General features: G+C 40.9%; 1 protein-coding gene across 1 annotated transcript; it reads left to right on the forward strand.

The window, feature by feature from the left end:
* Positions 1-1,448: 1,448 nt before the first annotated feature.
* On the forward strand, positions 1,449-20,508 carry LOC124279589 (lysosomal alpha-glucosidase-like). The gene is made up of 6 exons (XM_046715431.1): positions 1,449-1,467; positions 2,774-2,942; positions 3,250-3,346; positions 11,148-11,395; positions 13,369-13,500; positions 20,458-20,508. Exons 2-6 carry the CDS (start codon positions 2,910-2,912, stop codon positions 20,506-20,508), a joined length of 561 nt encoding a protein of 186 aa, XP_046571387.1. The 5' UTR covers positions 1,449-1,467; positions 2,774-2,909.
* Positions 20,509-21,608: the final 1,100 nt, after the last annotated feature.

Raw genomic sequence — 21,608 nt, forward strand, 5'->3', positions numbered from 1 at the left:
TATGTCTCCTTTATTTTTACAACTTTCTGGAAATCAAGTTCTTGAAGATAATTCTGTCTGTAAACCAAGGACTTGAGGATAAGGGGCCGCAGTGTCAATGACTGCCTCTCAGTTGGTGAGGGGCAGGGAACCAACTGGTTAAAGCGTTCACTCGTCACGTCGAAGGCCCGGGTTCAAAATCCTACATGGTTACACACAATGTGTGAGGCCCATTTCTGTTGTTTACATAACCTTGATATTGGTGTCATATTGCTAAAAGGGGCATAAACCCCACTCAGATGGTTGTATTCATGTACTCTAATGCTTCCAGGTTCCTGACCGCTCGGACTGTTGGCCTGAGTACCGAGATGCTACCCAGTCCACTTGTGAGGCCCGGGTGCTGCTTGGAAATACGGATGTGGGCAAAGGGCACCCTACTGCTACTACCCCGGATACTTTAACGCAGCTATATGCTCATGTACTCACAGAAATCAAAGTAATTGGGGTCATTGGACACTTGGCGGACAAACAAACTCCCCTTATCCCAATGACTCCATGCAACTACTGTTAGAGATATCAGCTGAAACGCATGATGGGACTACATTATTAAAAGGTAAACCACTATTAATCCACATTATCACCTTTGAAATAGTAGGTTGGTCATTTGCACTTTAGCATTATTTTCATTTTCCTTTTTCCATTTGAGAAATGTGCCATATATACCATAGACAAGATGAAAACAGGACCACCAAAAGAAGTCTGCAGAAAAGTGTCAACTTATCTAAAGGTTACACTTTCCTTATTCTCATTTTTGGGGGAATAAGAGATCTGAGAACGACATCTTATCGCCGTGTGAACAAATAGAGAAAATGACTTTAGTTAGTGAAGACATCAAATTCGCAATTAAATATCACTAGACAACATTATTTACCTTTTGATTTTGCCAGGCATTGTACTATATGCAGGCATTAAGATTACAATGTGTATTATCTTGTAAACATAGCCGGAAAAGCAATTAGCTGTACACACGTTTCAACAGTACTACAAGTGATTAGATAAAACATACCCAATAATATAACAGAAATATTTTCTGATGCAGTGAGCAGAAAATAGTACCAGAAACTCTTGTTTTACCAAGAGAAATATATCCTAGCATTGTGACATTTTAATTGCAGATTTGGCTTTGTAAATATGAAATATTTATAATCATAACTAAGGTTATGTTGCAGCACTTTGATGTATTGCCAGATATGTACAATCTGACTATCACGCTGATGTCATAATCTACATAATGTCACGAATATATTCTTGCATCCATTGTTTATTTTTGTTTGACAGATCTATGATACAACCACTTCAAGATACGAGGTTCCCATTGAAACACAAAAGGAAGAGAGTGGTGGAGGGTCAGATACAGATTTTGACATCAAGCTGGCCAGGAACCCCTTTGGGATAATCATCAGGACGGCTGTCAACAGGACAAATATTGTAAGGAATTTCTGTCGTGATCTCAGATTTACTTCCATTACTCACCAATGTATTATGCATCCTTTGACTTTGTAAACAAGGAGAACAAAGCCTGTAAAAGTGGATTTGTCTGAGGAAACACTGTACATACTCTTACCCCTTCACTGACAGAGTTGATCCCTTTACTGACAGAGCTGACCCCTTCACTGACAGAGCTGACCCCTTCACTGTCAGAGTTGACCCTTTACTGACAGAGCTGACCCCTTCACTGACAGAGTTGACCCCTTCACTGACAGAGTTGACCCCTTCACTGACAGAGTTGACCCCTTCACTGACAGAGTTGACCCCTTCACTGACAGAGTTGACCCCTTCACTGACAAGAGTTGACCCCTTCACTGACAGAGTTGACCCCTTCACTGACAGAGTTGACCCCTTCACTGACAGAGTTGACCCCTTCACTGACAGAGCTGACCCCTTCACTGACAGAGTTGACCCCTTCACTGACAGAGTTGACCCCTTCACTGACAGAGTTGACCCCTTCACTGACAGAGCTGGCCCTTCACTGTCAGAGTTGACCCCTTTACTGACAGAGCTGACCCTTCACTGACAGAGCTGACCCTTCACTGACAGAGCTGACCCTTTCACTGACAGAGTTGACCCCTTCACTGACAGAGGCTGACCCTTCACTGACAGGCTGACCCCATCACTGACAGAGCTGACCCCTTCACTGTCAGAGTTGCCCCATTCACTGTCAGAGTTGACCCTTTATTACCCTCTCAGAGTTCAAAGGCTTTAGTTTTTCTCTCGTTCACTGGATGTCAATCTCAGCGGCACATCGTATTGTCAATCTCAACTCCTTGAGGAGCATACAACTCTTGCAGCCACTAGGCTCACCCGAGCTATTGTGGCATTCCCATCCTACTGAGGTAGCTATTCACAGCTGGGTGGACTGGGACACATAGTCACAGTACTTTGTCCAAGTTTTACTGCACGTTGCTGTACCCACAACTAGGTGTTTGCCGCGTGTACATGTGGCCACCATGTGGTCATATACCAACTGGATTCACTGTCAGAGTTGACCCTTTACCTGTTAGACTTGACCTGTTACCTGTCAGAGTTTGATTAAGTCAGTTTCAAACAATATCAATATTCTAATTTTCTTGCCAAAGGCACTTGTTTGAAATCAAAATAAATCCCTGCCCTACCTTAGACATAGATGTGAGTACCAGTGATATAGGTGTACATCTGGGGCATGCTTTTAATGTGTTTACACACACAGGGCTTTTGTTTGATTTCTTTACTGATATTTGTGTTTATTTGTGAACAGGTTTGACTCAACTGGCGTGTCCCCATTGATATTTGCTGACCAGTACCTTCAGATCGGGACTGCACTGACCACCTCCAATGTGTATGGCTTTGGAGAACACCGGTCAGGCTTCAAACTGGACACAAACTGGAAGAAAATGGTGTTCTGGAACCGAGATCAACCCCCAGAGGTAGCTGATGGCATTGGTTTATCAATACTTGATAATAGTCTAGCTATCTTAAAACTCGGCAAATCTGTATATTTTCCTCATTTAAAAGAAATCAGCCTGGACGACTGAGAAATAAGAAATACTGAATTTTTTATTTCTGAATATTGATATGGTACATGACAGTGTACGTTCAATGTGTGTGGTAATGAGCCGCGTCGCCTTCTGGATATTCAAATACGTGTTTATAGTGCCTCCCCATTGGTTTCTAGCCCACCATCTTTACCTAAACATGGATAATATATGTAATGTTATGTTTGTTTTCTGTTAGCCAAACTTGAACCTGTATGGGGCCCATCCTTTTTACCTGAACATGGACGAGCAGCACAATGCACATGGGGTGTTCCTACTGAACAGTAACGCTATGGGTAAGACTCTTCAAGAAAAGAATGTTCTACAACAACAAGTACCTAGTGTTAAGCTCTAGTATTACTATGGTAAAATGAAACACAGAGACTATTTGCTTTATATTTATAGTTTTCAAGCCTCACAATATTGTTCATTACATTATAAACCTTTACTGTCATAAACATAAGATCAAAAGCTTTCACAGTAAAACCTACATGAGGTTCACATATATTGCACTCAGTGATATGCTTGCAGAAATGCACTTACAAAGTCTTAGTCATGCTTACAAAAGGGACATAACTCTGAGTGTGTCAACTGATTGGTTGACAATTTGATATCCTAGATTTGTTTTAAAGGGCGTTGATCCAGAGCAATTTCCGTGGACTGGTTGTTGCTTTTTTATTGTTTTTCTTCCGTGAGTACCGGATGATATCCCCAGTTAATTGACTGGTTCATGACCTCTGCTGCATACCACCATGCCTAATTGATAGCATAAGTATAGACTGATCAACAAAGTTTTTACTTCATTGTTATGAAAACAAATGAAAACGCTTTGAAGTTTAATCATCTGCCAGTGGTAAAAACTGTTAGGACAGAAAAATAACAAAGTCAATGTACGTCTTTATATTTTGTCTTTTAATCCAAATAAGTTTATTATCATATTTGTATGCATTTTGAAACTAAATAAAAAAGCATACGATCTGCTTATACTTATAGTGAATTTATAACATGTCTTTAATATCTAGACATTGTATAGATTGTCAATGTGAATCATATTTCACACACATGCCCTAAGTATGACCTAGTGTATGTTGTCTGTCATACAGATTCTGCTGAATGCTACAACAAATGAATAAAAACAAGATGCAAATATTAAAATTAAAACAGACTCAAGTTATAGCAACAATGTCAGGCTATTACCTTGTTCTGGAATGTATCCATCAATATCCACATAATAGAACGATATGCCATTCATCTGCAGCTGGTAAATAATCCTGCTCCATGTCATGTGTCTTTTAACAGTCTACTATGCGATAAGGTGATACACCGTAATTAGACCGTTGGCGATAAACATCAATTGCTCTGGATCAGTGGCCTGTAAGGCATGCTTGTGACATCTTCTTTTTTTATGGAATATGAATATTCTTTTGAAAACTAAAGTGCTGACTTGGATAAATTCATATTGTATTCCTTTTATATTCAGTTTTTTGAATATTTGAGGTAAAATATTAAATTTTTGTTTAGTTAGCACATGCACAATGGCAATACAATATAAAGCAGTGGTAACAGCATTAAAGACAGTAATGAAAATATCCACCTCGCTGCAACTGTAGTCAAGCTTCTAAAGTAGACCTGGCCTGGGAATCCTAGATGAAAAGTAACTGCTAGTCTCCTTGTAATGTGAGATGTAATATGAGATTACCCAGATAGAGCTTACCTCTGTATATGTATATACAGTCAAATCCCGATGAGTCGAATTGCTGGGGACCAAGTAATAAATTGGACTTATCGGTTTTTTTCCAGACATAGGTATGTCTATGAGGGTAGAAAAAAAGATGATCCAGTCCTAATTCCTCCACCCTAAGCATTTGTTTACCTAATGATTTCCCTATCACTAATAGGGGCACCTTATCAGTTCCAGTCTGATTAGCACAGACAGTGATTTCCGTAAAATCACTAATCTGCCTTTTGAACTCACCCGTCAATGGCGGAAAGGTGTGAGCCGCGCTGGTTTGTTAATTGGATCAGTTTGCTACACCAACTTCTCATTGACTGACTTCTGCTTATGTATACAAGATTGCTGTTGTTTGAATCTCGTGGGACCAAATTTCCTTCTCGAGTCATCGTGTGTATTTATGAGACGAATTCGTGTAACCGGTATTCAAATGATGACAACTATAACAGGGAATGGTCGGGACCGACAGGTACTTCGAGTTATGCATAATATTCGAGACACCGGCCTCGACTCATCGGGATTTGACTGTATATATATACAAAGCTCCCAGAAGTTTCTGTTCTGTCACTTACCCTAAGCTGCTTGGTCAGAATACCGGGAATATTCTAGGTGATCTGGTGACTTCTAAACAACTCTCCCAGTCTCAACATTGTAACAGGCACACCACTGCCTCAAACTGAACAATGTAATACAATTGCAACGCTGTTCCACAATTTACAACTCTACCTCATAACTAAATGAAAGGTGAGGATATTTGGTACATGAGCCTCTTATTAATCAGAATATCATTAAACGTGGGATGCCCATGTATGTAGTTGCCCTTCTTGCTAGTATATTATCACTACCCAGCAGGCACATCAACGTTGTTTCAAGCGTTGAGAATAGGTTGATCCTCAGCGTTGAAAATAGATTGAAAATAGGTTGTATATGAAGAAGTTCTTTTTGGCGTAGATATCCGACATGGAATCAACGTTGAAGTTTGACCGATTATCAGCGTTGAGAATAGGGTTGATCCTCAGCGTTGAAAAAATAGATTGAAAATAGGTTGTATATGAAAGTTTTTGGCGTAGATATCCGGCGATGGAATCAATGTTGAAGTCTGACATATTATTAGCGTTGAAAATGGGTTGTTCGTGGAGTTTGTGTCTGGAGGTATTCACGCTTTCTTGTAAATAGACTCGCACTTCATCTTTAAACTACAATAAAGTAGCACCAAACTCCTGCATCCAGCTAAAATACCCAAAAGCTACCTGTAATAAACAGTGTTCAAACAGAAAATTGCAGTAAAAATATTTACCTGATAAAATACTTGGTTCAAATTCCACATTCAATATAATGTTCATTTAAGTTTTATGTCAGTTGGATATATAATTCCAGTAAGAAGAAAAGAGTATTCCAAATTAAGAAAAACTATTTACTGTTGTATTGTTACCTTGAAAAGGTGAAAATTGTCCCGAAGAGAAGACATTTTGTCTGAATTTCAGCTGTTAGACAGACCCCCTGAATAAACACAATGCAATTACTTTCACCATGAAAGGGATCCAAGATGACCAGGAACTATACCTGAAGACAGCACATAAAACAAGTCACTTTTCATGAAATCTTTATGAACACACACGCACACACAGAAAGCGTGGTTTAATGCATAATGTAAAACATCACACATGACATAGTCTGTAGGTGATCTCTGTTGTGCTAATAACACAATATCATCTGCACATAGCATCAAAGTGACATTTACGCCACCAATTTCAATACCACAGTCCAGATTTTTTTTTCAACACAGTTACAACTCCAAAACACAATTATCAGCTCCTCTTAGTTTTGCCACTCCTGCCTGGCGGTCAGGGTGGATACTTCAGAAGCGTTCCTAACTCTTTCTTGAAATTTGCTTGGATGCATTCCCATCTCATTCCCTTGAGATAGGACACATTCTGAAATTTTATATTTAAATACATGAATAAGTTATATGGAAGATATATTGTCTTAAATGATTCAAGTATTTGTTTAATCAATCACTTGAAAGGTTCATTTCACTGCTGTAACTTGGCATGTGAACATATGAACAGCATCAATACAAAATATGACGAAAAGTGTAAACAATTTATATTTTCAACCTAAGAAATGGAAGTTTTTTCTTAAACATTTTCAAAGAAAATCCCTCAATTTGCAAGTTGATTACTTAATTAGACTATGAATTACCGATAGGATGAATTAGGACGATGCTTTACTGTCATATATTATTTGCTATGGTCATGATGAAAATGCTGCACTTGGTAATTAACTTACCAGAGATGATTGAATACAACCTTGTATTCTTAAAAAGAAAACTTGCCGTTTTGCCCATCAACATTCATTCTTGACATCAAATTGTTTGACATTGTCCTGCAAAACAATGGAAGATTGTTGTTATTCTGTCAGATTTAGTTTTCTTTAGAGATTCTCGGAAATGATTATTTCAAATTAATAGGAGTTGAACTGATGTAGCAATTTTGCTAACAGGAGTCATAGATTGTAACAAAAGCCATTTTACATTAAATGATAAGAAAACAAAATGGGTGGTGGTTCACAGGTCAAAGAACAAGTCTATTGTGGGAGGTCTCCCAACACCATTTGTTCCCAAACACAAGGAAGTATGGATCATGGAGTTCTAGAAAACAATAATGAGCTCTCATAGGTATGCAATATATTCTCTATTATCTACTCTCTCTCTCTTTGTCATTTGTACTCCTCATAAAACTCAGATAAATAACTTTTATATAATTCATAAATGTTTACACTTAATCTCTTATAGGAACGCTTTTAGAAAATCTCTCATATAATGAATTATGTGTATGCATTATTATCATGACGTCTATAACTATGCTTCTCTGAATCATGAACAATAAAATAATGAGATTAAACTCTACATTGCCAGAAATAATCTATCATACCCTGAATAATAAGACATTGAATAACATCTCTTACAACTCCAATCTACACTCAAAAAGACTTAAATGTACTCAGTAAACAAACATCGCTGGCACACATGAATTCTTGGAAACAGTGCATCTCTGACTCTCAATTCCAAGAAATGGAAGTCCTACTCTATTTGACCAAAGGGTGACAGGTGGCCAAAACATATTGAAATGTAGGTCATACACTGAAAATAACTCTGATTTAAAACACTACAAATATACACCTTCTCTCTAATATACTCGATAGATGATCTTAACAAGGGAACATGTACATAAAATGCTGATATCTAACAACACCTGTACTTTTAAATAATGGACTCTTCAAAAATCTCAGTATGTTTCACTGCACACATATTAGATTGCACAAATAATGAAAAACCTACCCTTTGACAATAATAAAAACATCATATTCAAATTCTACAGCTGACCAAATACCTGAAGAGTGTGTTTCCCAGCAATAAACATCTCTATATATCTATAAATGTATGACTTCTGTCCTCTCGTGCTATCTTGCATCCAGCTGTTTACGGCGAAAAACAATATGGCGCCAAGCAAGGAGTGTTCATTAAACTAACATCTCCGGGAGAAATCATTGTCAATTTTTTTCTTAAATGATCAACCTTAACCTATAAATGAAAATAAAGACCAACTTTTATCACCAAAAGACCAAACATTATCACAAATATTCAAAACAGGTGGTAATGAAAGAGCATTATCATCTTTCTCTTAAACTTTGTGGTGGATATACTGGAAACAAGTGAAATGTTAAAAGCGTGTTACCTTAGCCTTGCTCCTTTTATGTGATCCACAAAATTGCTGCCACCCAGTCTTCAAGATGAGATTTCTGCAAATTCCATTGACATAATCTTATTTCATAATTAAATGTTCCTTACATTAAAATTACTTCTTTGTATGTAAGATTTTAACCTTTACGAGACATGAATTATCATATCCCTTCCAAACAAAGTGTAAGAATGAAATTCTGTGGGTGCAGTTTTGTTAATTTGTCCCATCAAAGAATCATTAGTGAAGTTACACTTTTTGTAATAAATAAATAAAAGTTCAAATAAATTATATACAATTTCATCCTTCAAAGACTTTCACAAGACATTTTAAAATGTAACAGTTAACAAAATCCAAAAAGGGAAAATTGCTCAAGTAAGAAAATTTTTCGTTGACAGGGTTCAGAAGTGCTCAATGCATCATTTTACTGATAGATCTATTCAAACTGAACAAATGTTCATAATAATGGGATGCAATATAAAATGTTGATTAATTCTATCCGATTTTGTATAGCCTTAGGGATCGATTCATAATGTATGGCTTTTGGGTGATGTTGATTTTATGTACAATGAATTACACACACACACCCCAACACACACCCCACCCCTTAACATGTACATAAAATGCTGATATCTAACAACACCTGTACTTTAAATAATGGACTCTTCAAAATCTCAGTATGTTTCACTGCACACATATTAGATTGCACAAATAATGAAAAACCTACCCTTTGACAATAATAAAACATCATATTCAAATTCTACAGCTGACCAAATACCTGAAGAGTGTGTTTCCCAGCAATAAACATCTCTATATATCTATAAATGTATGACTTCTGTCCTCTCGTGCTATCTTGCATCCAGCTGTTTACGGCTAAAAACAATATAAGCCAAGCAAGGGAGTGTTCATTAAACTAACATCTCCGGGGAGAAATCATTGTCAATTTTTTCTCTTAAATGATCAACCTTAACCTATAAATGAAAATAAAGACCAACTTTTATCACCAAAAAAGACCAAACATTATCACAAATATTCAAAACAGGTGGTAATGAAAGAGCATTATCATCTTTCTCTTAAACTTTGTGGTGGATATACTGGAAACAAGTGAAATGTTAAAAACGTGTTACCTTAGCCTTGCTCCTTTTATGTGATCCACAAAATTGCTGCCACCCAGTCTTCAAGATGAGATTTCTGCAAATTCCATTGACATAATCTTATTTCATAATTAAATGTTCCTTACATTAAAATTACTTCTTTTGTATGTAAGATTTTAACCTTTACGAGACATGAATTATCATATCCCTTCCAAACAAGTGTAAGAATGAAATTCTGTGGGTGCAGTTTTGTTAATTGTCCCATCAAAGAATCATTAGTGAAGTTACACTTTTGTAAATAAATAAAAGTTCAAATAAATTACATACAATTTCATCCTTCAAAGACTTTCACAAGACATTTTAAATGTAACAGTTAACAAAATCCGAAAAGGAAAATTGCTCAAGTGAAAATTTTCGTTGACAGGGTTCAGGGCGTGCTCAATGCATCATTTACTGATAGATCTATTCAAACGAACAAATGTTCATAATAATGGGATGCAATATAAAATGTTGATTAATTCTATCCGATTTTGTATAGCTGCCCTTAGGGATCGCTCATAATGTATGGCTTTTGGGTGATGTTGATTTTTATGTACAATGTGAATTACACACACCCCCACACCCCCACCCCTTAAGTGCATGCAAATATATTGAAAAATAACAAAACAAGTTCATGGAAACACGGGCTTCCACTAAATTTTGAGAAACATGTACTGTGACATACCCGGTAACCTTGTGAGATAAAACATGAGCCCTAATTCGAGTTTCTTGCTACTGCTAGATTTAAACGGCATTCCTACGCTTTCATTGTACATGAAGGACTTACTTACCAAATAAACACCAGCATGCCGTGAAGATGGTGAAATAGAACGATATTGAGTTGAACTTCGCCAAAGTGAACTGACAACGATCAGCTGCCTTTGCGCTACAATAATAATTGTGCGCGATGTCCGATATGGCCAAACGAGGGGCGATCGAAAAGGTCAACATCTGGCTTGTGTTTGAAAGCAAATTGTCGGGAATTATACAATTTTCACAGTTTTGTGGGAAAATATCAAATGTAATGCAATTTGGATAACTGATGACTTTATACCTAAACTGCGATTTACTTAATATTTCCGTCCGCTGATCGATGCACAATCAAAATAATATATAAGATTATATCTGTCACTAGCCTCGATCTTGATCTTTTATGAAAATAATGTTCGAAATGATAGTTGCTAAGTTGGATACCTATTACCAATATGAATTATGTATCAATTTTGCCAAGGAAACAATTAGTTGACAATTTGTTGGTTCCTTACGCTGAAACAACGCTGACAACTAAACGAATGTCGACTAACTTTCTTTGTCGCGATGATAAACGTTGAATCAACGCTTATGAAAGGTTGATCAACCAAACAACCAAAATTCAACGCTGATTCAACGCTGATTCAACGCTGTGTGCCCTCGCTGGGTAGGTAATGTCCACATTGTCTGTAATATTTCCCTTTACAAGTAATAACTTCACACCTTACTGTTTTGGTTCCAGAGGTTGACTTCCAACCATTTAATGGCACTGGTGCAGTGACCTACCGAGCTTTGGGTGGTATTCTTGACTTCTACATCTTCATTGGGCCGACGCCAGACATGGTCGTGCAGCAGTACACCAACCTGGTGGGGAGGCCGTTTCTGCCGCCATTTTGGTCACTCGGCTTCCATATGTGCAAATATGGCTACAACAATGCTGCAGAATTAAAGAAAGTGATTGCAAGGAACAGAGCTGCAAAAATGCCATATGTATGTTTCCAAAAATCTTATGCATGTACTAAAATACCTAAAATATATGTGCCCAAAAACCTTTTTATGTGTTAAAATATCATATGTACAAAGTACCTTCAGTATATGTCAAAATACCTTATGAATGTGCTTATATAAATCCCTTATTCATCTACCAAAATACCTTATTTTTAAACTTATCATATCTCACGTAGTGTACTTTCTTTCTTGATTCGACAGCTAAGTGGAAACAAACTGCAAATGAAGCTTGCCAGACTCGCTTGTACCAATCGCCCAACACTCCCTACTGCTCCCTTTCTGGGATAGCCTCAGCTCCTGTGAAGCATGCAGCATGCCCTGTGGTTGATCATGTGACTCCTGTGTCTGATCATTCTCTCTTGTCGCACTGCAGTGCAGACATATTGTATTTGAGTTATATTGATTACCAGTTTCTCTTCATCAAAGTAAAAGAAAAAGATAGGAAAAGAAGATTCCTCTTTAAGGAAAAGGAAATATTGTCCTGAGTGTAAGAAGGTCTCCTCATCTGCCGATCCCCATTCCACTTGTATAGATTGCATCGGTCTTTGTGATTGGGAATCGCGTTGCCACCTATGCCAGCACTTGATGTTTGATCTGTTTTCATCTTATAACAAAGTCCGTCAGCTCATAAGAAGGCCAAGAAGGACAGGCCAGTTAAGAAACCACAGAGGTCGTGGAGATTGTGGAGCGCAAAGAATTTCTTGAAGTATTGTCAGACTCTATTTAGATGAGAACCTGAGACATTTGTTTTGGCCTAAAGCGTTTTCGCCCAAGCCTTTGGTTGCATCCAGAGTGGTAGTGGTTCCCGAAACTCAGAATGGGTGTGAGCCAACATCGATTATGTTGGAGACAGAAGACATTCAAGATCGTCCCTTGGATCAGTCCCGTTGTGTGTCGACAATGTATTCATCGATCCAGTCTGCAGCATTGCAGGTATATCAGCCATCTTTGACGGTCACAGCTCAGTTGGATACGTCTCCCGTCTCTTTATCCTATGAATCTGATTTACAGGCTATAAACGCTGAGGATATCAGCTCCAGTTCAACCGTTCGCTCCAGTTCAGCAGGACATGCTAGGTCCGCGATCCCGTTTGGTTTGTCAATCCATCACATAGTGGGACACAATTATTTCAAACTACTATAAAGTTCGTCGCAACCAGTCTTACCAGTATCATAAGATCATACACCGAACGTTTCACCGCAACCTAATAGGAATTTTTAATTATGGATGCGTGCTCTAACCGCTGGTTGGAAGCAGATTCAACAAACGGATCAGCAATCTGAACAACGTATTGGGGAGACCTCTGACTGGGTAATCTGTGGCCCACTGACCTACCATGGGATAAGTACACTACATGAGATGGAATAAGTTTTAAAATTTGGAAATTTTAGCTATAAATTGTATATTTACAATACTTATCCTATCTCACACGATTGATGCTTGACTGACCTAACCCTCTAAGACGGATGACGATTAAGCTCCAAGAGGAGAATGATCAGACAAAGGAGTCACATGATCAACCACAGAGCATGCTGCATGCTTCACAGGGGCTGAGACTGTCCAGGAATGGAAGCAGTGTTTGGCAGTTGATATAAGTGAGGCCGGAAAACTTTGTTTGCAGTTTGTTCTTCACAAGAGGTCTTAAAGATTACATACATGCAGATCTTGGAGCACTTCATGCAACATATATGGCACCACCGTCTATGAAGTGATATCGGCTCATATATATGGCATAGAATTGTTTGAACTAAACTTATACCTTAAACATTGTGTATATCAAAGTCTGACCGTTGAATTTGATCACATGCTATTTGAATTAGTAACAAAGAAGATTCAGTATGATCTGATGTCAATTGCTACACTAAATTCTTCAAATAGATTTACATAATTGATTGAATTTAATGCTGTAGATAGATAAAACAAAACATTTAACAACCCAATCCATTGATCTATAGGATGTCCAGTGGAACGACATCGACTACATGGCAGCACATCTTGACTGGACATATGACAACACGACATACCCTGATCTGCCAGACATTGAAGCAGACCTGCACAAAAACAACCAGCGATATGTCATCATTGTGGTGAGTATGTGCAGCTGCTGTACTGAGGTGATATGTCATCATTGTGGTGAGTATGTGCAGCTGCTGTACTGAGGTGATATGTCATCATTGTGGTGAGTATGTGCAGCTGCTGTACTGAGGTGATATGTCATCATTGTGGTGAGTATGTGCAGCTGCTGTACTGAGGTGATATGTCATCATTGTGGTGAGTATGTGCAGCTGCTGTACTGAGGTGATATGTCATCATTGTGGTGAGTACGTGCAGCTGCTGTACTGAGGTGATATGTCATCATTGTGGTGAGTACATGCAGCTGCTGTACTGAGGTGATATGTCATCATTGTGGTGAGTACGTGCAGCCGCTGTAATTGAGGCTGATATGTCATCATTGTGGTGAGCAACGCAGCCGCTAAAATTGAGGTGATATGTCATCGTTGTGGTGAGTACCACGCAGCCGCTGCACTGAGGCTTATATGTCATCATTGTGGTGAGCACGCATGCAGCCGCTGTGTATTGAGGCGATATGTCATCATTGTGGTGAGTAACACGCAGCCGCTGTAATTGAGGTGATATGTCATCATTGTGGTGAGCACTACGCAGCTGCTGCAATTGAGGTGATATGTCATCATTGTGGCGGAGCACAAGCAGCCGCTGTAATTGAGGTGATATGTCATCATTGTGGTGAGCACAAGCAGCCGCTGTAATTGAGGTGATATGTCATCATTGTGGTGAGCAACACGCAGCCGCTGTAATTGAGGTGATATGTCATCATTGTGGTGAGCATCACGCAGCCTGCTGTAATTGAGGTGATATGTCATCATTGTGGTGGAGAACCACGCAGCCGCTATACTGAGGCTTATATGTCATCGCTGTGGTGAGTACGTGCAGCCGCTATAATTGAGGTGATATGTCATCATTGTGGTGGGAGTACATGCAGCCGCTGTACTGAGGTGATATGTCATCATTGTGGTGAGCACCCACGCAGCTGCTGTACTGAGGTGATATGTCATCATTGTGGAGTACCATGCAGCCGCTGCAATTGAGGTGATATGTCATCATTGTGGTGGAGCACAAGCAGCCGCTGCAATTGAGGCGATATGTCATCATTGTGGTGGAGCACCATGCAGCCGCTGCAAATTGAGGTGATATGTCATCATTGTGGTGAGCACCACGCAGCCGCTGTACTTGAGGCGATATGTCATCATTGTGGTGAGTACGTGCAGCTGCTGTAATTGAGGTGATATGTCATCATTGTGGTGGAGTACTACGCAGCCGCTGCAATTGAGGTGATATGTCATCATTGTGGTGAGTACGTGCAGCCGCTGTAACTGAGGTGATATGTCATCGCTGTGGTGAGTATGTGCAGCCCTGTACCTGAGGTGATATGTCATCATTGTGGTGAGCACGCGCAGCCGCTGTAAATTGAGGTGATATGTCATCATTGTGGTGAGCACCGCAGCCGCTGTACTGAGGTGATATGTCATCGTTGTGGTGAGTATGTGCAGCCCTGTAACTGAGGTGATATGTCATCATTGTGGTGGAGCACAAGCAGCCGCTGTAATTGAGGTGATATGTCATCATTGTGGTGAGCACCGCAGCCGCTGCAATTGAGGTGATATGTCATCATTGTGGTGAGTACTACGCAGCCGCTGTAACTGAGGCTTATATGTCATCATTGTGGTGAGTACATGCCTTCGCTGTACTGAGGTGATATGTCATCATTGTGGTGAGCAACGCAGCCGCTGTACTGAGGTGATATGTCATCATTGTGGTGAGCACCGCATGCAGCCGCTGCAATTGAGGTGATATGTCATCATTGTGGTGAGCAATACGCCGCTGTACTGAGGCGATATGTCATCATTGTGGTGAGCAATCACGCAGCCGCTGTACTGAGGTGATATGTCATCATTGTGGTGAGCACCGCAGCCGCTGCAATTGAGGTGATATGTCATCATTGTGGTGAGCACCACGCAGCCGCTGTAAATTGAGGTGATATGTCATCATTGTGGTGAGCAACGCGCAGCCGCTGTAAATTTCGAGGTGATATGTCATCATTGTGGTGAGTACCACGCAGCCGCTGCAACTGAGGTGATATGTCATCATTGTGGTGAGCACATACGCCGCCGCTGTAATTGAGGCGATATGTCATCATTGTGGTGAGCACCACGCAGCTGCTGCAATTGAGGTGATATGTCATCATTGTGGTGGAGCACATGCAGCCTGCTGTAAATTGAGGTGATATGTCATCATTAGGTACATCGGTGAGCACCGCAGCTGCTGTACTGCAGGAGGCCGATATGTCATCATTGTGGTGAGCAATCACGCAGCCGCTGTACTGAGGTGATATGTCATCATTGTGGTGAGTAGCACACGCAGCCGCTCGTAATTGAGGCGATATGTCATCATTGTGGTGAGTACGCAGCTGCCATAATTGAGGTGATATGTCATCATTGTGGTGATTACTACGCAGCCGCTGTAATGAGGTGATATGTCATCATTGTGGTGAGCACCACGCAGCCGCTGTAATTGAGGCGATATGTCATCATTGTGGTGAGCATCACGCAGCTGCTGTAATTGAGGCGATATGTCATCATTGTGGTGAGCAACACGCAGCTGCTGTAATTGAGGCGATATGTCATCATTGTGGTGAGTACCACGCAGCTGCTGTACTGAGGTGATATGTCATCATTGTGGTGACCACAAGCAGCCGCTGTAAACTGAGGCGATATGTCATCATTGTGGTGAGCATCACGCAGCCGCTGCAATTGAGGTGATATGTCATCATTGTGGTGAGCACCACGCAGCCGCTGTACTGAGGCGATATGTCATCATTGTGGTGAGTACTGTGCAGCTGCTGTACTGAGGTGATATGTCATCATTGTGGTGAGTACACGCAGCTGCTGTACTGAGGTGATATGTCATCATTGTGGTGAGTACGTGCAGCCGCTGCAACTGAGGTGATATGTCATCGCTGTGGTGAGTATGTGCAGCCCTGTAATTGAGGTGATATGTCATCATTGTGGTGAGCACAAGCAGCTGCTAACAATTGAGGGCGATATGTCATCATTGTGGTGAGCACGCACGCAGCCGCTGTAATTGAGGTGATATGTCATCATTGTGGTGAGCACCACGCAGCCGCTGCAATTGAGGCGATATGTCATCATTGTGGTGAGTACGTGCAGCCGCTATACTGAGGTGATATGTCATCATTGTGGTGATTACCACGCAGCCGCTGTACCTGAGGTGATATGTCATCATTGTGGTGAGCAGCACGCAGCTGCTGTATTGAGGCGATATGTCATCATTGTGGTGAGCATCACGCAGCTGCTGTAATTGAGGCGATATGTCATCATTGTGGTGAGAGCACACGCAGCCGCTGTAATTGAGGCGATATGTCATCATTGTGGTGGTGAGCAATTACGCAGCCGCTGTAATTGAGGTGATATGTCATCATTGTGGTGAGCACAAGCAGCCGCTGTAACTGAGGCTGATATGTCATCATTGTGGTGAGTACGCAGCTGCTGTACTGAGGTGATATGTCATCATTGTGGTGAGCATCACGCAGCCGCTGTAATTGAGGCGATATGTCATCATTGTGGTGAGCACATGCAGCCGCTGTATTGAGGTGATATGTCATCATTGTGGTGAGTACCATGCAGCTGCTGTACTGAGGTGATATGTCATCATGGTGGTGAGTACGCGTGCAGCTGCTGTACTGGAGGTGATATGTCATCATTGTGGTGAGTATGTGCAGCTCCTGTATTGAGGTGATATGTCATCATTGTGGTGAGCACCGCAGCAGCCGCTGTACTGAGGTGATATGTCATCATTGTGGTGAGCAACGCAGCCGCTGTACTGAGGTGATATGTCATCATTGTGGTGAGTATGTGCAGCGCAGCCTGTACTGAGATGATATGTCATCATTGTGGTGAGCAACAAGCAGCCGCTGTAACTGAGGTGATATGTCATCATTGTGGTGAGCAACGCGGCAGCCGCTGTACTGAGGTGATATGTCATCATTGTGGTGAGTACACGCAGCTGCTGTAATTGAGGCTGATATGTCATCATTGTGGTGAGTAATACGCAGCTGCTGCAATTGAGGTGATATGTCATCATTGTGGTGAGTACATGCCGCTGCTGCAATTGAGGCCATATGTCATCATTGTGGTGAGTACATGCAGCTGCTGTACTGAGGTGATATGTCATCATTGTGGTGAGCAATCACGCAGCTGCTGTAATTGAGGTGATATGTCATCATTGTGGTTAGCACAAGCAGCCGCTGTAATTGAGGCGATATGTCATCATTGTGGTGAGTACATGCAGCTGCTGTACTGAGGTGATATGTCATCATTGTGGTGAGTACATGCAGCTGCTGTACTGAGGTGATATGTCATCATTGTGGTGAGTATGTGCAGCTGCTATACTGAGGTGATATGTCATCATTGTGGTGAGCAACAGCATGCAGCTGCTGTACTGGAGGTGATATGTCATCATTGTGGTGAGTACCATGCAGCTGCTGTAATTGAGGCATGATATGTCATCATTGTGGTGAGTACATGCAGCCAAGGTAACTGAGGCGACATGTCAATATTGTGGTGAGCATCACGCAGCTGCTGTAATTGAGGCATTATATGTCATCATTGTGGTGAGCACCATGCAGCTGCTGTAATTGAGGCGATATGTCATCATTGTGGTGAGTACGTGCAGCCGCTATACTAAGGCGAGCATGTCATCATTGTGGTGAGTAACATGCAGCCGCTGTACCGGAGGCGATATGTCATCATTGTGGTGGAGTACGTGCAGCCGCTATACTAAGGCGACATATGTCATCATTGTGGTGAGCAACACGCAGCTGCTGTACTGAGGCGCATATGTCATCATTGTGGTGAGCAATCACGCAGCTGCTGTACTGAGGTGATATGTCATCATTGTGGTGAGTACTACATGCAGCTGCTGTAATTGAGGTGATATGTCATCATTGTGATGAGTATGTGCAGCTTCCTTTGGTAATTGAGGTGATATGTCATCATTGTGATGAGTAAGATGCAGCCGCTGTACTGAGGTGATATGTCATCATTGTGATGAGTAAGATGCAGCTGCTGTACTGAGGCTTATATGTCATCATTGTGGTGAGTACGTGCAGCCGCTATACTGGAGGCGATATGTCATCATTGTGATGAGTAGATGCAGCTGCTGTAATTGAGGCTATATGTCATCATTGTGGTGAGTACGCAGCGCCGCTATACCTGAGGCTTATATGTCATCATTGTGGTGAGCAACTACGCAGCCGCTGTACTGAGGCTTATATGTCATTGTGGTGAGTACGTGCAGCGCTATACTGAGGCTTATATGTCATCAGGATGAGTAAGATGCAGCCAAGGTAAATTGAGGTGATATGTCATCATTGTGGTAGAGCATCACGCAGCTGCTGTAATTGAGGCGACATATGTCATCATTGTGGTGAGCACCGCATGCAGCCGCTATAATTGAGGCTTATATGTGTTGTTTGTTGCCCATGTTCATTCTGTGGCTTTATACAGGATACAGGTATTTTATAATTAGAAATTGACCACGCAATGAATATTGCAATCATGAAGTTTCATCACTGTTTGGTTCAATTGAAAATCCCTTTAAAACATGTTACAGTTTGTCTGAAAAGTTATTTAAAAATGTTTGTATTAAAGAACGTATTAATGTGTGTTTTCTTTCTTAAGTTCATATGGTAGCCTAGTGGTTAAAGCGGTTGCTTGTCATGCAGAAGACCTGGGTTCGATCCCCCACATGGGTAAAATGTGTGAAGCCCATTTCTGGTATTCCCTGCCATGATATTGCTGGATTATTGCTAAAAGCGGCATAAAACTAAGCTCACTCACTCATTCTTAAGTTCATAACTTCTAAAACTGCCTGTAAATACATAACATTAAAAGGGTCACTGTCAGCACAGCGACTACAGATATGTACCCTAGGTATGTACCCAATGTACATATCTGTATCCAGAAATGTACTCTAAACGAAGTCAAAATACAGAAACGCATCTATGTTCCCTAAACAATGGACGAGCTGTAATATTCTTGCATGAAAGTGGTGGACGAAGTTTATAAGTCAGAATACAGAAACGCATCTATGTTCCTGCAAAACGGTGGATCTTTGAGTCCATATTCTGGCAAGAAGTGGTGGATCGAAGTCTATAAGTCAAAAATACAGAAACGCATCTTCATGTTCCTAAACAGTGGACAAGTCCATATCTCCATGAAGTTGTGGACGAAGTCTATAAGTCAAAATACAGAAACGCACTATGTTCCCTAAATGGTGGATGAGTCCATATTCTGCAACCCAAAACTGAAACCATTTGTAGTTGTTCTCGTTCAGCTGATTGCAAGTGATACTGTGCATCGCGAAATATTCATTACAGTGTTTGCTCGTTTCTCATGTAACCTAATCAAATGCATCTACAGTTTGACGGTTGCAGAGCCAAAAAAGAAGCTTTTCACAATGGAATAGACTTGTCCTGTATTCTGATTTTGGCAAGGGTACATCTCTGTATACAGGTACCTTGGATAGACATGTGTAGTACTCATACCGACGACCCCTTCAGCATAAATAACTGTAGGTCACACCAGTTGTCAGGATAATATGATGTACCTAACTTGCTACAATGAAAGACAGAGAGGTTTAAACCTTAATCTTTTAGAGAAAGTCAAACAATGAGCAAGTCCGCCAACTAACATGATGTTTTACATACATTTGTGTATGTTTGTACTGCTTTTCACCACACCTCCTATAAGAGAATAAGCTTGGGTTAAATCAGCCAGTTTTGATACATCAGCAAGTTCCCTCCAATATCATAATTGTTACATAATGAAATTGTTAGCAAGAAAAGAATATATATCATATTAATACATAACTTTATCAGTCTGAGTTGCATCCCTTAACTGTGCGAGGATCAATTCATGATCTCATGATCTCCTCTTGTGTGCCAGGATCCAGGTATCTCTGTGACCCAGCAGCCAGGAACCTACCCTGAATTTTAAAGAATGTCCCCCATGCACGTACCAATATCTTCTTCATGAAGGGATTGAGGATGATATTTTCATCAAAGCTGACAATGGATCAAATCTCATTGGCAAGGTAATTCTGAATTTTTAAAGAATTGTCTCATGAACACATTTATCAACCAGCCAGCCAGTGCACTAATATCTTCTTCAGCTGAATGGTTTGAGGTTATTGTTATGTTAAAACTGAAAATATGAAATATATACATGTCATTCTTTTTATTAACATGACCCGTTTTGGTTATGATTAGGACATTGGCAACACTCCATGTGCTATACATGTTCTCCACTTTAAGCAGATGGTGTATACCTTATACATTCTACATGTCCTCCATCCCATGTGTCTACACCTATGTTCTACATGTCCTCCACACCTGTGTTCTACATGTCCTTGACACCTGTGTTCTACATGTCCTCTACACCTGTATGCTATGTGTCTTCCTCCCCTGGATCCTCCACACCTGTGTTCTACATGTCCCTCCACACCTGTGTTCTCCCTCTCTACACATGTCATCTACACCTGTATGCTATGTGTCTTCCTCCCCTGATCCCTCCACACCTGTGTTCTACATGTCATGTCATCTACACCTGTATGCTACGGGTCTTCCTCCCTGATCCTCCACACTCTGTGTGTTCTACATGTCCCTCTACACCTGTATGCTGTCCCCACTCCCAAGCACTGTCCGGTTCCTCCTCCCCTGGATCCTCCACACCTGTGTTCCTACATGTCCTCTACACCTGTATGTTATGCCACCTGTCTTCCTCTCCCTGGATCCTCCACACCTGTGTGTTCTACATGTCCTCTTACACCTGTATGCTACAGTGTCTTCCTCCCCTGGATCCCTCCACAGTATCCTCCACACCTGTGTTCTACATGTCCTCTATTTGTGTTGTAGGTGTGGCCAGGTTCCTATGACTGTGTTCCCGACTTCTTCCATCCCAACAGTTCGGAATGGTGGTTCCGGGATCCTCCTCAAGCGGGGTTCCACATGTCCCTCTATTTGTGGGCTGTATGCAGTGGTATGACTGTGTTGATCTCCTTCCATCCCAACAGTCATGGTGGTTCCGGCCAAGCTGGC

The sequence above is a fragment of the Haliotis rubra genome, unplaced genomic scaffold, assembly GCF_003918875.1.
Source record: "Haliotis rubra isolate DU_JTF1 unplaced genomic scaffold, ASM391887v1 Scf252, whole genome shotgun sequence".
In the NCBI taxonomy this organism is placed as follows: domain Eukaryota; kingdom Metazoa; phylum Mollusca; class Gastropoda; order Lepetellida; family Haliotidae; genus Haliotis; species Haliotis rubra.

Coding starts and splice junctions, on each gene's coding strand:
- LOC124279589 (XM_046715431.1), top strand. CDS start 2,910: ATGGTGTTCTGGAACCGAGATCAACCCCCAGAG. Junction 2,943..3,249: donor ACCGAGATCAACCCCCAGAG/GTAGCTGATGGC, acceptor GTTTTCTGTTAG/CCAAACTTGAACCTGTATGG. Junction 11,396..13,368: donor GAGCTGCAAAAATGCCATAT/GTATGTTTCCAA, acceptor ATTGATCTATAG/GATGTCCAGTGGAACGACAT.